General features: G+C 44.7%; 1 protein-coding gene across 1 annotated transcript in view; it reads right to left on the minus strand.

The window, feature by feature from the left end:
* Positions 1 to 320: 320 nt before the first annotated feature.
* Positions 321 to 16,316, minus strand: part of RGL1 (ral guanine nucleotide dissociation stimulator like 1) — a 136,431-nt gene continuing 120,435 nt past the window's right edge. Inside the window, exons 15-18 of the mRNA XM_055419115.2 lie at positions 15,435 to 15,621; positions 11,403 to 11,657; positions 5,880 to 5,994; positions 321 to 2,805 (exon numbers count right to left, since the gene is read on the minus strand). Of these exons, the coding sequence (XP_055275090.1) occupies positions 2,618 to 2,805; positions 5,880 to 5,994; positions 11,403 to 11,657; positions 15,435 to 15,621 (745 nt within the window). The 3' untranslated portion in view covers positions 321 to 2,617. The remainder of the gene's footprint in view (positions 2,806 to 5,879; positions 5,995 to 11,402; positions 11,658 to 15,434; positions 15,622 to 16,316) is intronic.

Below are 16,316 nucleotides of genomic sequence, written 5' to 3' on the forward strand. Positions count from 1 at the left end.
ACGGTAGCAACTGGAGACTCAGGAAAGGCTGTTGGAAAGAAGGCCAAGTCCTACCTTGGATCCCAAGTTTGATTTTATACAGTGTCCCCAGCCAAACTATCCCTAAGGATGCCCTCCAGCAAGCCATCGCATCTGACGGCAATTTCCTGAGATGTCATTCTTGTCTCTGAACGTAAATGATGCTTGACGATGGCGAGGACCCCTCCTAACTGGGCCACTGGCTCTCCCTCTGCTCCCTCGAGCTGGACCAGAGTGGGCTCCCAAAATGCTTACTGACACATCTGAAACCCAGATCCACCAGGTTAACACTCCAGACATAATCCCTTTGAGTCTGGCAGCACATGCCAACCAAGTCCCAAATCAGTTTATTAACTTAACCAAAAGGTAAACAGATGATAGGCAGAAAGACAAGCATGTCAGCAGCTAAAAGCATTACCCGGCAGTCCACCAGGAAACAAATTTAAGACATTTAAAGTGGCATTAAATAAATGAAGCTATGTTTTATCTACTTGTAACTTCCATTGTCTTTTATAAAAGAAATATATATATATATTACATTGCAGTATATAAATCTAGACTCTACATATACAGTATAAATACACAAGGCGAGCACACGGGCATAACTTGTAAGTCTTGGTAGCTGCACTCTAAACCAGGCTGACAATTCTACATTTTCTTTTTGACCTTCAAGCCAAGAAATTCAGGCTGAGGATACATTTCCTTCAATCTCCATGATGTCTAGCACCCTGGCCATCCCTCCTCCAAGCACAGAAGTACAAATCAGACCGGCCTCGCAAATAGGAAAAAAAAAAAAATGCCTTTCAACTAGTTGAAACCAGTCAGTCTTTACAATGTACAGTCCGACCTAGAAAGACCTACAGGAAATCTGAGGCCTTCTTGGCTCATTCTCATTCTTTGGTCCAAGGGCACAAATCTCTAGACTTTCCCTGGTGTTTCTTGACGATTTCATATGACTATTTACAGAACATGAGTCTTCACACATAACCTTTGGGAGCTGTCTTTACAGGACAGGGCGGTGGGGAGTGGGGGGGTTTGGGGTGGGTGGGGCGGGGTGGCGAAAAAAAAGAAAAAGCTCTACATTACAATCTGCACTTCTTATTTGGGTCTGTTCTTTATTTTTGGAATAAAAACTGGTACTTTGAGAATTTTTTCTTCTTAAAACGGACAACATTCTGAAAGTGCTTCTTACACATGTCAACATCCCACGTATTATGGCTTTATAGCTCAAACCCCAGCACAGCTCAGATTTGGAAGGGAGAGGATGATGGTGCTACTGGAGACAAAAGTGTCACTTAACAGTGACACTGGAATACAGAGTGTGGGAACCTGAAAAGGAAAGGTTAATGATTCCATCTGGAAGAATGTGTGTGCCTCGCTAGAAATGGTCTGGATAGTATGCAAAGCCCCATTTCTGTCCCCATGACTAGGCACACGAAGGTTGTAAAAGTTAGTAAAAACAGGACACTGCTCTCAGCTGGGAACATCTCCAGGGGGCTATTCACAGAGCGATGGCTGTTCAGAAATCTTTCACAGGTCTCAAAATGATCAGACATAGTCAATTGCAGTAGAAATTTCTACACCTGAGGAACAAATTGCACGTTAATATATAGAGGTACTACGAGTCAGATGGCAAAAGACTGCAGACATATAGTTTCACATGCAGAAGGCAGTCAGAAAAAAACAATGGAGCAGTGGCATTCTGAGACGGATCAGAGTCCAAGTGAGTCATCATCCTTCTGAGCTTTCTTTTCTGGCTGATAAGTTACCAAAGAACATGGCTACGTGTGCAAGAAATGCTTGTGATATGTTCTTTAGGGGGTGGGAGACACACGATGCAGTTACCAGAAATCTAAATGGGCTTGCGTTGCCTCCAGAGGCATCATGACGGCTGGTTCAGTGGCTCAGAGGGGCCTCTGAAGCTGCTCCTCGCCCTCCCTAGGGTAGCCGATGCATTGGCCGATGCAAGCAGAGGTCAAAGCCACTGGCTCATCCAAACCCTGTCTGACGTGGCCTTTCATTCAGCCTGTGGCAGTTCCCACCTCTGCAGTGGTTCTTTTCTGGTGGCACTTGATAGAGAAAGTAATCCTCTCCCTTTATAAAAATAGCTTGGACTTCTTATAATACTGGCACAAAGGACACTCTGTAATCCTAGGGTTGATTCCATTTACTTGGGAGGTGTGAGACGAGGTTCTCAGTTCCTTCTGTTTCCCTGTAAAAAGTGACCTCGACTTCCCAGGCCATTGTGCAAATTTGTTTTCCCGTAGTCCAGAATATCCCATAAGTCCCTCATATTTATATATATACACACACATATACCAAATATGTGCACATACACATAGATTTATAAATGTGGGTAATTTCGCACTTCAATCTCAAGTCAAAGAGAATCAGTGAATTGGTCATCCTTTCTGTGTCAAGTTCATCTCCGATTTCCCCACGATGCCAATCATAGTGCCCTGCACACCAGAGGTGCCCAACAAACTTCATTCCACTTCACCAACGATGAACACTAACACTGAGTGGTAGTTGCGATCACCATGGCCTATTCTCAGCCCCACCCTGCCTTTGGCAAGCAAGGGGCCCCGGGTCTCTGCCTTCAGAGGGTGATTTTGCTGTGTCTGTTGCTCCAGCAGCCCCGTTTAGCTGTCCTGGGCAACGTCAGGCTGGTCCGGCTACGCAGTTTTACTTGCTCTTCCACAGAGTTCTTTTTGCGTAAGATGAAGTCAAAGTTCACTTGGCTGTTCATGGCATAGAAGACATTTGCCGAGTCTGGGATCACAAGTTCTTAAAAAAAAAAGAGAGAGAGAGAGATGAGGGAAGAGAAGGTGGTCAGCTTGTGTAGGTCAACCCAGCACTGACCATGGCAGGTGGAAATTTTGCCCAGACTCATGGCTGGAATTATAGCCCTTTGTTCCTGGACTGTGAATGGAGCTGGATAATGACCACCACTCAGTCACACCAAATTGGTTCCAACAATTTCCCAATCCCAATTTAAAAAAACTTAAGTGTGAATCCAATCTTGGGAATTCAAGCCATGAACAAAATGCTCAAATGTGGGATGTTTTAGCCGGAAGGACATAGAGTAGGAAACAGAAGCCTGGAGGAGTTAAGAGACATTCCTGAGTGCACAGCTAGTCAATGGCAGGACTGGGAGCAGAGCCTGGGGTTTCCAGCCTTCTGTGGTTCATTTCCTACCCAACATGAAGTTTTTCTCAGAGAATAAGTGAATTCGATGACATGGAGAAAAAGGCAGAAAATCTACAGCACTTTCCAGAAATCTTTACTTGGAACATCAAAACATTTTAAAATTAATCCCAAACCAAGTGAGTATTTTATACCATTTGAGAGCTTGCTTCATTAAGGGCTTGCATTTTAATGTTAAAGGGAAACAGACAAGATAGGCTATATCTGTTAAACAACTGTCTATTTCAATGAGTTCCAACTAGACAACTGTAATTTCTGAACAAGGACTGTTCCAAGTATAATATGAAGTTATCAAGCAAAGTGATTTAAATTCATTTTTAATTTAAAAAGAAGGTATACATTCTTTAGCACTCAGGGGTAAGGGATATCCTTTACCCCTGAGGGAATTAAAGAGGTAAAATGTGCGAAACTAGCTTTGTAGCAGTGGAGTGAGGGAGGCAGCTAGGCGAGGTATGTGATTGCAGAACTGGAGGAAGTCAAACTAACATTAACGTCAAACACAGAGATTCCACTGCCAAGACTGATGCAATCAGGTTCTGAGGGGCTCTGCTACATCTTGCCCAAGTGTTCCTAAAGAATAATTCCCTGAAAGTGTCCCCAGTCTCTTGCCCACATATTCCTGAGGTCAGTAACAACTTACCTCACAGCTACATATATATATATATATATCTGTACTGTATCTCAAATACTGTCCACTTTTGGGTACATTATTTCCTGTCACCATCTCCCCATGATGCATGAAGGGCCAGTAGGGTACTGTCTCCGTTTAACTAATTACAGACCAAAACCAGAGAGGTCAAGCCGCCTACCCGCCACCACCCAGTGGTGAGGCCCCAGCTGTGCTTCGGGACTCCTGGATCTTCAGACCCACCGGGTCTCACCTTGGCATTGGCTTGGGGGCGATGTGGGTGGTAAAACCAAAGAGACCACTTTGTAGGCTTAGGTTTTTAACAGTAACTACACTAAAAGATAAAACTGAGAAAGGTTTGCCCCACAACGTTGGGCTCAGCTGGATAAATGAGAAAATTTCCAAGAGACAGTGGGAAAAGTTTTCTCTGAGGCTGTGGCTTTTCATTGCTTGGAAAAGGTTATTATTCTAATTTGGCCCACTCCTGTCTGGGCCCAAGATGACAGCCTTGGGTGATTCTTTGGGTAAATGGGGTACGAGCAGCTGCTCCCTTTCCAAATCCCCACCTTGTAGAGTTTCTTTCTTTTCCTTTATAGGGGGAATGCTTGTTGGGGAATGGTCTCACAATGGGACACCTGAGGTGGTCAGTGTGTTGGATCAGTCAGCAAACAGGGTTGGCCTCAGTCAACAGTACTGGCTGTTCCTTCTGTACTTGGAAAGGAGACTTATTCTGCTTGAGTCACTTTCTCGGATGTGCCATGGCATAGAGAAGTCACCTACCAGTTTGCCTCCTCCTCTCAACAAAAAAAGAAAGAAGTCGCTCAGTCATGTCCGACTCTTTGCGACCCCATGGACTATAGCCTACGAGGCTCCTCCATCCATGGGATTCTCCAGGCAAGAGTACTGGAGTGTGTTGCCATTTCCTTCTCTAGGGGATCTTCTTGACTCAGGGATCGAACCCAGGTCTCCCACATTATAGGCAGACGCTTTACTGTCTGAGCCACCAAGGAAGCCCTTTCAACAAAGACAACCCCAATTCAGATTAACAAACTGATACATTCAGGGGGATTATCTGCCCAGAGTTTTCATGAAGGAGATTTCTTTAATTAATGGATTCCTCAGCAAACTGCTGCATTTAATATTCACCGGTTCTTTGCTTCAGTAAGTGTGAGGTCAAGAACCTTCAACAGTCGTGGCATCAGAAGCTTTTGCTACTTGAGGATCAAATGAGTAAAGAGCAACTGAAGGCTGAATTCTCATAAATGGTTACCCTGGTGGCTCAGAGGTTAAAGCGTCTGCCTCCAAAGTGGGAGACCCAGGTTCGATCCCTGGGTCGGGAAGATCCCCTGGAGAAGGAAACGGTAACCCACTCCAGTATTCTTGCCTGGAGAATCCCATGGACGGAGAAGCCTGGTAGGCTACAGTCCATGGGATTGCAAAGAGTCAGACACGACTGAGCAATGGAACGGAACGGAAACAATGAGAAGGCATTGCAGGAACCGCCACATTTCAGGTTCACAGACAACCTGGACACGCATTATTGGGTAACGGAGGTGGATGGCCATTGGCAAGGACCAGACAGGCTCCACCTACCCCCACCACACACAGGGAGGGACCTCTTCCTACAAGAATGCTTGACAAGAAATTTACAGAGAATGAGCGGGAGGCATGCTCAGCAAAACTGCAGAAAAAACAAGGTTTGTTGGGGGGCTGGCCTGAGAGAATTAATAACAAATGAGGTGATGGCATGGTCCCCTGGTTTCCCACACAACTCCCTTCTTGGGCAACTCAGAACCCCCACTTGAAAAAGAGAGGATATAGGTATACATATAGCTGATTCACTTTGCTGTAGAGCAGAAACTAACACAACATTGTAAAGCAACTCTACTCCAATGACAATAAAAAATTAATTATATATGTAAGTAAATAAAAATACCCCCCCAACTTGGTTACATTTAAACTAGACTCTGTATCCACAGAGGGTCTTCTCATGGGGCGCCCTGGCTTGAAGGGGACATGTGCCTACCTTTGTCCTCCGAGATGACCTGCACCAGCTCGTACTCCTCGGCCGGGTCCGAGTCCAGATTGTGCTTCAACATCGCCCTCTGGATCACGGCGGGAGTTTTATCCTGGCTCGTCAACTGGAAAGCCAAATGAAAGGGTGTGTAAAGCATTTAACTTTGTGTTTCCTGGAAGAGTTTTTCTGACCTTCTTCTTGCTGTCTTGTGCCTTCCCAGGAGAAATGGCCCAGCAAAATGAGCAAGGACCAGGAGCCAGCCCTCCTGGATTCCAGTCCCGGCTCTACCCTCACAGGACAGGTCATCAACCCTTTCCATCAGCTCCTCTCTCAGAGCCACAGTGTCTTCCCCCATTAAAACAGGAGAGACACCCTGGGGTGCCTTGCCACTTCCAGTGGAGGTTCCAGTGGAAGAATGTGTATGAGGGAATTGTGGGAAATGCAGTGTTTTCAGTCCTGGGCCAAGGTTACCCTCACCTGTTGAGCACCGGTGACAACCTGTGGGTTAGAAATGGCCACGGTTCCACACTGACCTGAATTTCAAAAAGCACAAGAGACTCCACAACCCAGGAAGCCCACCTCCAGATATATTACCAAGAGGAATGATAGAGCGTGTCCACAAAAGGACTTCTGTACAAACTTTCACAGCAGATTTAGTCATAACAGCCCCAAACTGAAAACAGCCTGAATCTCCATCGACAGGAGAGCAGGGGAGGATAAAGATAGTGCTGTGTGTTCACGAGAGAGCATGACGTAACAGCTAAAGGGAACTGAGCCACGCAACGACGTGATGAATTCCACACACACCACGGACAGCCAGAGGAAGGAGACACGGAAGACAACATGCTGCAGGAGTCTGTTCTCACAAAACAGGCCAAATTAACCTGTGGGGTTAGAAAACTAACTTTAGCGAAACTCACATCCAACTAAGCTTAAAGCAGGATTGGAGGGGCATGAGGGAATTTGGGAATGAAGAAGGGATGAGTGCATGAAAAATGCTATTTATCTAGACTTACAGTGGTGGTCACATATACATATATATAACCATATATACACATTATACAGTGGTTACATAGATAAATACATATATATGACAGCTACATATACACATATATGGTGGTTACATACACATATAAATAACCATATATATACACACACACATATGTAGTTAATTAAATATATATATTATACTTATAAAAATCCAAAGACTAGAACACTTCAGATCTATGTAATTGTATGTAAACTTTGCTTCAATTAAAAATTAGCTTCTGAGCGTTTACAAACAATAAATCTAACATTTTTCAAAGTACAGGTAAAAGCTCCTCTCAGCCCAAGTCTCCCCTTCATCTCTGCCCATCAGTCAGCTATTTTCAGGGTGCTCAGAGAAACAGGAAAAGGGAGAGCTGACCTTCATATTATCCCTTGGCTGATTTCTTTATATTTGAAAGAAAGCAAGAGAAAACACAGATTTTTCTTACTTAGAAATAAAAGCTGCTCTCCCCAGGAGGTAAGAGGAGAGAGAGCCAAAAAAAAGAAGTCTGATTTCCTCCAAGAAACTGTCATTGTGAGCCCAAGGGCCCCTCTTTGGTCTGTAGAAGCTGCTGTATTTGTGATACGATAAATAACAGGCATTACAATGGGGTCCCTGTAAGTGACAAAGGCCCTGCTCAAGTGTGTATCACCAAAACATCTGGCACATCCTTATTAAAGAATCTGCCTGCAATGCAGGAGACCCTGGTTCAATCCCTGGGTCGGGAGGAAGCCCTGGAGAAGGGAATGGTGACCCCCTCCAGTATTCTTGCCTGGAGAATTCCACAGACAGAGGAGCCTGGTGGGCTATGGTCCATGGGGTCACAAAGCATCAGACATGACTGAGCAACTAACACTTTTACTTTTTACTTTCATGGTTAATGTTAGGTTCAGCTGTCAACTTTAAACCTACTTAAGGAGAAAGTCAGGCTACCCTTATTTTCTTTATCTTAAACCTCCTCAGGTGTGTCCATATGGATGGGATGGCCAAAGGCTTTCCTTGAGGGTTTGTTACTTTGTACCATAAAAGCTACAGGAGAACTGATCATCACGGACAGCATTGAGTTCAGCCACATGGCCCTACACTGATATACTAAACCAGCACTGTCCCATAGATACATACTATATGAGCCTCATTTGTAATTTTATTTTTTTTTTAGCCAACATTGTGCGGTAACTTTATTTTTTTTTTATTTTTTTTTATTTTACAATATTATATTGGTTGGTTTTGCAATATTTAGTGGCTACATTTGAATTTTTTTCTAAAGGGGAATTAATTTTATTATTTTATTTAATCCAACATACCCAAAATATTATATCAGCATATAATCAATATGAAATTGCTAATAAGATATTTTACATCCTCATTCTTTTTTTTGTACCAAGTCTTCAAAATCTGGGTGCATTTCACTCATAGCATATCTCAATTTGGACTCTGCCCGTTTCAAACGCTCACCCACCAAACATGGCTGGTGGTTATGATACTGAGCGGTGCCTGGACATCTCCTTCACACACCTTATATAGGAACGCAAACATTCCCTGTGCCCTTCCCTGAGGTTAGTTTTCTAATGCCCCAAGCCAGGCCTGGCTTTGAAAGATTAGACCCCTTGCAGGATGCAGTACATCTGATTTCTCTGGCTCAGGGTGTTTCAGAGATTCGTCCACATTGACTGTGTCCATGTGTTCAGTTCCCAGTTTCTTTCAGTTCAGAAACACTGTGGTCACACAGCAGGCACTTACTTCCCTGGATGGCAATGTGAGAGAAGCTATGCAAATAAACCACCCTGAAAATACAACAATAACACCGATGACCTTGGCTGCCTGGCAGCTCTGCTTCCGCCCAGACCCTCTTTTATCAGGCCCTCCGTCACCACCATGTGGGTTCCGTCTCAGCCTTCCCTCCTCCCCTGCAAGACCATGTCCACCCCGTGGGGCTGGACAACCCCTAGTGTTCAACCCCAGCACCGGCCTTGCACCAACCTGTGTTTCCGACTATCTACCAGGTAGGCCACGCCATCTGGATGTCCTGCAGTGACCTCCAATGTAAGTGCACCCAAACCTCCTCCTCCAAAGTTATATTGCACTTGATGGGACCACCACCATCCAGCTACCTTAATCCTTCCTCTTCCACTCCCCCCAATAAGGAACCAAAAAGCTGATAACTAAATGGATAGATTCTACAATTCTAACTTACAAAAACTTTCAAAAATCTGTATCAATCAAACCCTTATCACCTCCTACATGGAATATGATAGCAGCTTCTAATTTGCTCCCTCATCTCTAATCTACCTGCCTGTGTTCCAGCATGAGGTCTCCACAATGCCAGTTACTTCTCTAAAGAGCAAATCTGACTGCAACATAAAAGCCTTCAATAAGACTCAATTGCCTACAGGATTAACACAAATGCCTTTGTGTGGCCCAAAGGCCCTGGGAAAATCTGATCAGACCTCTATTAGAATATTTAATATGTTCTGAAAAATGCTTTACAATCTCCTTTTTGATTATAAATTCCTCAAAGACAGAAATGCATCATTCGTCTCCCTACTCCCAAAGCCTGGTCCAGTGACTACTACGCAACTAATGGTCATGAAACATTTTGTTGATTCAGTGAATGCTTTAGTAAAGCTTTTCTTTAGAAGTTCAAAGACAGTGCCTCCAGATCACTTATGTCATACTCAGAGCTGAGCTCGTAAGTAGTCAGTGTGCCCTCAAAGAAGGCAAGTGATGAAGCTGGGGAGAGATACAGGAGTCGCTGTGTAATTTTACTGCAGGGAGTCTGCTTTTTTTTCATTTGAATGATAGTATTGTATCAGTTTCAGGTGTAGAGAGAGACTGCTTTTCAATACATTATGTCCTTTAAGATAAGGAGTCTGCTCTTGTAATAAACATACCAGACCTTACATACCCAAGGTTAATACCAGGAGAGGCATGGTTTATAATCCAAAAAGACTGCTATTATTTAAAACACATTTTAGGGACTATGCTCAGAAACACACAATTTTTACAAGGAGTTCAAAAAGGCCAGTCTCACTTATTTGTAAGTATAGTTCCTTGTGGACACAAACTATACATCCACCTTGATCATCCACTTATACTGTATGTGACTCCAAGTGACTAGAGGAGAAAACTGATACCACCAAGGACATTGCTAAGCATGCATGGCAATTCAATTAGACTTGGGGACGTTGGTGATGGACAGGGAGGCCTGGCGTGCTGTGATTCATGGGGTCACGGAGAGTCGGACATGACTGAGTGACTGAACTGAACTGAACTGAACTGGGGACACGTAAGTCCCTGGGAAGACTTCCAAGGAGGTACGCAGCAGTTGTGTCTTCCCTGGGATACATTTATGTAGTCACCCCAATTGAGAGTTTTGAAGAAGGTGACAATGACTTGGATGAATAAGGCTTAGCAACTTTTAAGACATAAAAAATTGTATCTTATATACACTGCTGATATGCACATTTTTATATAAATATGTTATTAGTCCATATAAGTCAAGATGTGGAAGCAACCTGTCCATCAACAGAGGAATGGATAAGGAAGATGTGGTACATATATACAATGGAATATTACTCAGCCATTAAAAAGAATGGAATAATGCCATTTATAGCAACATTAATGGGCCTAAAGATTGTCATGCTGAGTGAAGCAAGTCAAACAGAGAAAGAGAAATATCATATGATACTGCAAGGAGATCCAACCAGTCCATCCTAAAGGAGACCAGTCCTGGGTGTTCATTGGAAGGACTGATGCTGAGGCTGAAACTCCAATACTTTGGCCACCTCATGCGAAGAGTTGACTCATTGGAAAAGACCCTGATGCTGGGAAGGATTGGGGGCAGGAGGAGAAGGGACGACAGAGGATGAGATGGCTGGATGGCATCACCGACTCGGTGCACATAAGTCTGAGTGAACTCCAGGAGTTGGTGATGGACAGGGAGGCCTGGCGTGCTGCAATTCATGGGGTTGCAAAGAGTCGGACACGACTGAGCGACTGAACTGAACTGAACTGAACCCCTTATATGCAGAATCTAAAAAGAAACGATACAAATGATCTTATTTACAAAACAGAAACAGACTCATAGACTTAGAGAAGGAACTTATGGTTACCAGTGGGGTAGGGTGGGGGAAAGGGATAGTTAGGGAGTCTGGGAGGAACATGTACACACTGCTATATGTAAAATGATAACCAACAAGGACCTCCTGTACAGCACATGGAACTCTGCTCAATATTCTGTTAACAACCCAAATGGGGAAGGAATTTGAAAAAGAACAGATACATGTGTAAGTATAACTAAATCATTCTGCTGTGCACCTGAAAGAGCATTGTTAACTGGCTGTAAACTTCGATATAAAACAACAAGTTTCAAGAACATGCTATTAGCCTATATCCGGGAGACTCTGGCATTGCTTCACGTGGCGCATATTCATTTGGCAGGAATGCGCGTGCGCACGCTAACGCGGCAGGTGCGCGCTCGGGCTGGGGTCTGAGAGCCTTACCATGATGCTCTTGTACATGTTGCCATTGCTGTCCTCTATGCTGATGCGGATGATGCAGGTGTCTTCGTTCTGCTGGTTGTAAACGGGGGGCAGCCCCGTCGAGGTAATGGATGTCACAGAGACAGAGCGCTTGTGGATCTTCGGGTTGTTGTTGCAGGACGGCGGGGAGGAGAGGGGGTTCATCAAGGACGACATCCCTGAGGAAGTTGTGTCCATGGAGTGGATGGAGGAACAGGAGGAGGAGGACTCGGAGAGCTGGAAGAGTAAACGCACCCCAGAAGGAAACTGAACTGTTAGAACCTGGGCCAACAGTGCGCTAAGCTGCACTAAGCAGAGGTCAATGTCGAGACTAACAAACTCCAGTTATTTGCTCTACAACAGCCCATGGCACACATGCCTCTCATCTCTGATGGAAGCACTCCCGTGGCAGAGGCCTGTCTGGTTCAGAACCCAGGGCAGAATCACTGCATCCTGGGAGGCAAGGCGGGCCTCTCATTTCCCGAGGAGCTGTTAGCGGCTCTGAAGGAGGCTAACCAGCAGATGGCAGCAGATACCAGAAACTAGAGGCAACATGGACTCCCAAAAGAAGCCGGAAGATTACAGGGCAGGAGGAAAGCCCAATCCTCCTGCCTTGAGCAAGAAGAATGTTTGACCTGCCCACAGAGATCATTTATACTGTGATTCTACTTCACCACTGGCTTTCACAGCAGGAGAGAAATGGCTTGTATTTTTAGACGTTTCTAAGATAAAGACCACAGTTAGTCCAGCTCTGAATGGAATATTAGCCCTGGAAAGAGCCCTGGAGATCGCCTGGGCCCACTCCCTTTCTGCTGCTGAGGAACCTGAGGCCACAGGTGCTGACAGCACCATCAGGACGCGCTCTCAAGTTTCCTGGCTCCCACGGCCAGGTTCACATAGCAAGGGCATAACCACGGCCCGTCTACAGTCCATGATAAGGTGGTGAAAGAACACAGTACGCCAGACTCAGGGATGCTCAGCACTATGAGGTCTGTGATGAGCTTTTGGGTATCTTAAGAACAAAATTCAGAGCATTATAAATATGAGAGAAATTGATTCCGAGACACAGAGTAACTTGCCCAAGGGAACACAGCCTACACTTAACCACATTTGTTTCTGGAACCAACTGTACATATTTTCATGGTGCAGATCAAGAATAATTAAGGAATGATATACTAGAGTTAATGTGTTTTCCTGATTCATGACGGAGTTCTTATATGTGCAACACCAATTACCAAAAAGGATGCCCCTAACTCATTAGGTGGTATTCCCAAAAAAAAAAAATCACTAACTGAACCATTCAAAATATCAATTCTTATTATAGAAAATTACAAATCATTTCTCAGAATGAGCTAAGCCAAATTACAGCACATTAATCCAATAAAATAATCTGGAGATTATTTAAAAAATAGAAAACTTACCAGTTTCTTTCATATGCACCTACCCTCCCATGGAAATAAAGCACAGAAATTTAGTTTTCTGATTATCTGGCCTCCAAGTAAAATGAAGTCTACTCTATTTTATTTCCTGTGAACTTCTTCCTATTGCATAACTGTATATTAAATTCAACTGCATCATTAGTTTAATTAGAGCCAGTCAGCTGATGTGACAACTCTGTTATGCAGAAGTCTAACTGAAGCTCTATCATAATATGGTTTACTTTTTTTCCCTTAGCTTCCCAAGCGAATTACCTTAGTGGCTCAATTCGAGGACTAACTGGTGGTGAATAATTTAACAGCCTGACTTTGCTTGCAGGTGTTCCACACAGTAGCGAAGAGGGTCCATTTTCCAATTACTGGTTCAGTTTTTCCCTCTTCCCTTTCCTCCACATACATTTTTTTTTCCTTTGTTAGATTTTTTCATGATTTTAAAGATATTTATATTCAAGATACAGCCTTGAAGATGCCTTGAAGATGCACCATTAAACAGACCACCTCATGAGCCCAAATTCTTCCTGGGAATCTAAGTAATGTGGAGCAAATGTGGAGCGAATGTTTAGAAATCATGATCAGGGGAACCAAGACAAAGGAATGCAAATTACACTTTACTCAAAAGAGCGACCTCCCAGTGTAGCCAAAGGGAAAGGCAGGGTGTGGAGGGCTGCTGGACCTCAAGGTAGGGAGGGGCTGTGGAGGTCTCTGGGGCCAGCCAAGCCCTGAGCAGAACTGAGGCCTTTCGGGTTAACATCCTGGGCTTCTGCAATTACTTGGCATCCAATTCATTTACTCATTTCTAAACTTAGAGAAATCTGTGACTCTGAGAAAGGTTCAGCCAAAGAATTAAAATTCATGACTTGTGCGAGAAATTATAAAGAGCCAGCATGTAAGGGAGGAGACAAAAAGAACGCGGCAAGGGGTGTGCACAGGACACACGCTGGGCTTCTGCACAGTTTCAAAGGGCTGACCAGGACCTGTGGGTATGTCCACGGCACCAACAGATGCAAATGTGATTCCATGTCCTTCCTGCACAGGGAGAAACCCCACAGCAATGTGGGCAATAGTTGTCACTGCTGTACAACGTTCATCATCAAAGTCCATCGGAAATGAGGCCTACGAAGCCCAAGAACCTGTCACAAGGTGAGTGATGACACTTCACTCCAGATTTCTGACAGATTCAGTGCTGAATGTCAAGTCGTGAAGGATGATTCCATCCCTGGTTAGGGAGACATGCCTGAGACAACAGCCAGTTCGTGGGTGTTTGCAGAGCTTTCCTTCAATATTTGGAGCATTAAAGATGTGTCTCCAGATTTCAAAACAGGAAGGTGAGAAATCCCACTGGGGCAGCATCTGAGTCATCTCAGGCCTAGCGAGCCCTTCCTGGATTGACTGCTTTAGTGACAAGGTCATCTGAGGGTTTCCAGTTTGCTGCTGGTGCTCATAACACAATGTGAAACAGCACACACCCCCTTACAGAATGGCAAATCCAACCAAAATGAAGAGCCCGCGACCAACACTCTACCTCACTGGCCTCAGCATAAGCTAAGGGGCCAGAAGTCACTTATGCAGCAAGTCTAGCTAGGCAAGATCCTCCCCCAAATGGTGCAAGTTCTAGTCACGTCAAAGTTGACATCTCTCATCCAAGCTCCTTGATCAACAGACTGAAGCAGCTGTGTACAGGAGATGCACGTGGACTTTTCCTTTCCCTTTCATTTATTTCCACAGCCATGGACATGAGACTCTCCCTGAGAACTCCTTTGTCACCTCTCATCACTCTCCCTTTTGGGGGACACGGCAGATTATATCCTTGTTACCTATTCCTCACCCTCCCCTGCACCCATGCCCTGTGACTCCACACTTCCTCCCACTGGAAGTGGAGTATAGCTCCCCACTCATTTATTTATGTGGGATTGGGCCACACAACTTTGCTTTGGAAAATAAATATTGGTAGATAGAGCCCATGCGGAGGCTTGATAGGCACGTGCAATGCCCTCTTGCTCATCCAGTTTAGCACGCTAAGAGCAGGCCCTGGGTGACTCCAAAAACCACAAGAGGCAGGTGGAGGAGACCTGGACCAAATCGTGACCAAGCCCAAGCCAAACCAACCAACCTGCAGACACAGGACAGAGAACAAACAGTTGTTGCTTGAGGGCACCGAGTCTGGAGTGGTTTTCTCTGCAGCACTACTACAGGACAAGCCTGGCTGAGACAAGTTACGACACCAAGAAACTGACACTTCTCTGGCTCTTGACTTTTCGCTCCTTCGAAGACAATTCTCCATCTCCCAAATAAATAAAGGGTAGCTCACAGTTACAAGTCACAGTTTTTCAGCTGCCTCTGGATGTGGGTGTGAAACACCGTTTCAAAGGCTCGATGAAGGAACCAACAGCCTTATCACTTCTGGACACTTTCTATAAGGAATGAGTCCCCGGACTGGACTCTGCTTATTACACCTGGTTCAGAACATGACTTGCAAAACTCCTCTAGCGAGATCAACCAGAAAACAGACATTCTTCATGTGGCAAATGCTAGGTCAGGCGCCCACATCAGGAATTATGGAAAACGGTTAAGGATATACCTTTTTTTGAGGCTCATCGGGTGTGTCCATGGGAGTGATGGAGCCTTCCTCCACCTCTGAGTGGTTTGACTCGCAGGATGACACGCTGACGGAGTCCATGCTCTCACCAGAGCTCCCGCTGGCGGTGGACTTGGGCTGCTCTTTGGTGGGAGTGCTACTGGTGATAATGTCCGACCCCAGAAACAGTCTGCAGAAAACATAATGCCAGGCGTTCAGGCTCTTAAAAATCTGGAATCCATGATTAAGCAAGTATTTTTGTATTAATAAGTCCTTGATGTCGTCTCAGTTTTGTGTGTCCCGTCATTATCTTAGGAAAAGATTTGCTACCCAGTTTCTAATAGATCGCAATAAACATCTTGTCCCAATAGGTTATTTCTAACCTCAAAGGACACACATTGCTTAGCTGGAGGTAGGATCTAATTAATCTGAGGTCTTCCTGGGTCAATCGTTCTCCATTTTTTAGAGTTCCTGGACCACTTTGGCAGGATGAAAGTACTGTGGCCACACTCCTATCACGTCCCACCATAAAATGAACTCCAAGAGGCTGAAGAAGAAGGCTGGCCCTGTGCTGGACAAGAAACCAAGCAGGAAGATCTCTTCTCCGACAACCTCGTGAACTAAAATAACCTAAACCCCTTCATCATTAAACAACTAGATGAGAAGCATTACAAATTCTTTTCAAAGTTTGGCTTTTAAGACAGTAAGGAAAATCCCTGCAGGCTAGAAACGAAAAGGGAACTGAAAACCAGAACATGCAAGCTAACTACAGCTGCTCTGGATGGGGAGTGGGAGGTGCCAACCTTGGCAAACTCAGCACATGGGTTCTAACACGTACGTGAGGTCCACAGATGAGGGCTTCTGTTTCTGTAAGGCAGGGAGTCA

Source organism: Moschus berezovskii, chromosome 17 (assembly GCF_049115385.1).
Source record: "Moschus berezovskii isolate FMDL1 chromosome 17, NW_MosBer_1.0, whole genome shotgun sequence".
In the NCBI taxonomy this organism is placed as follows: domain Eukaryota; kingdom Metazoa; phylum Chordata; class Mammalia; order Artiodactyla; family Moschidae; genus Moschus; species Moschus berezovskii.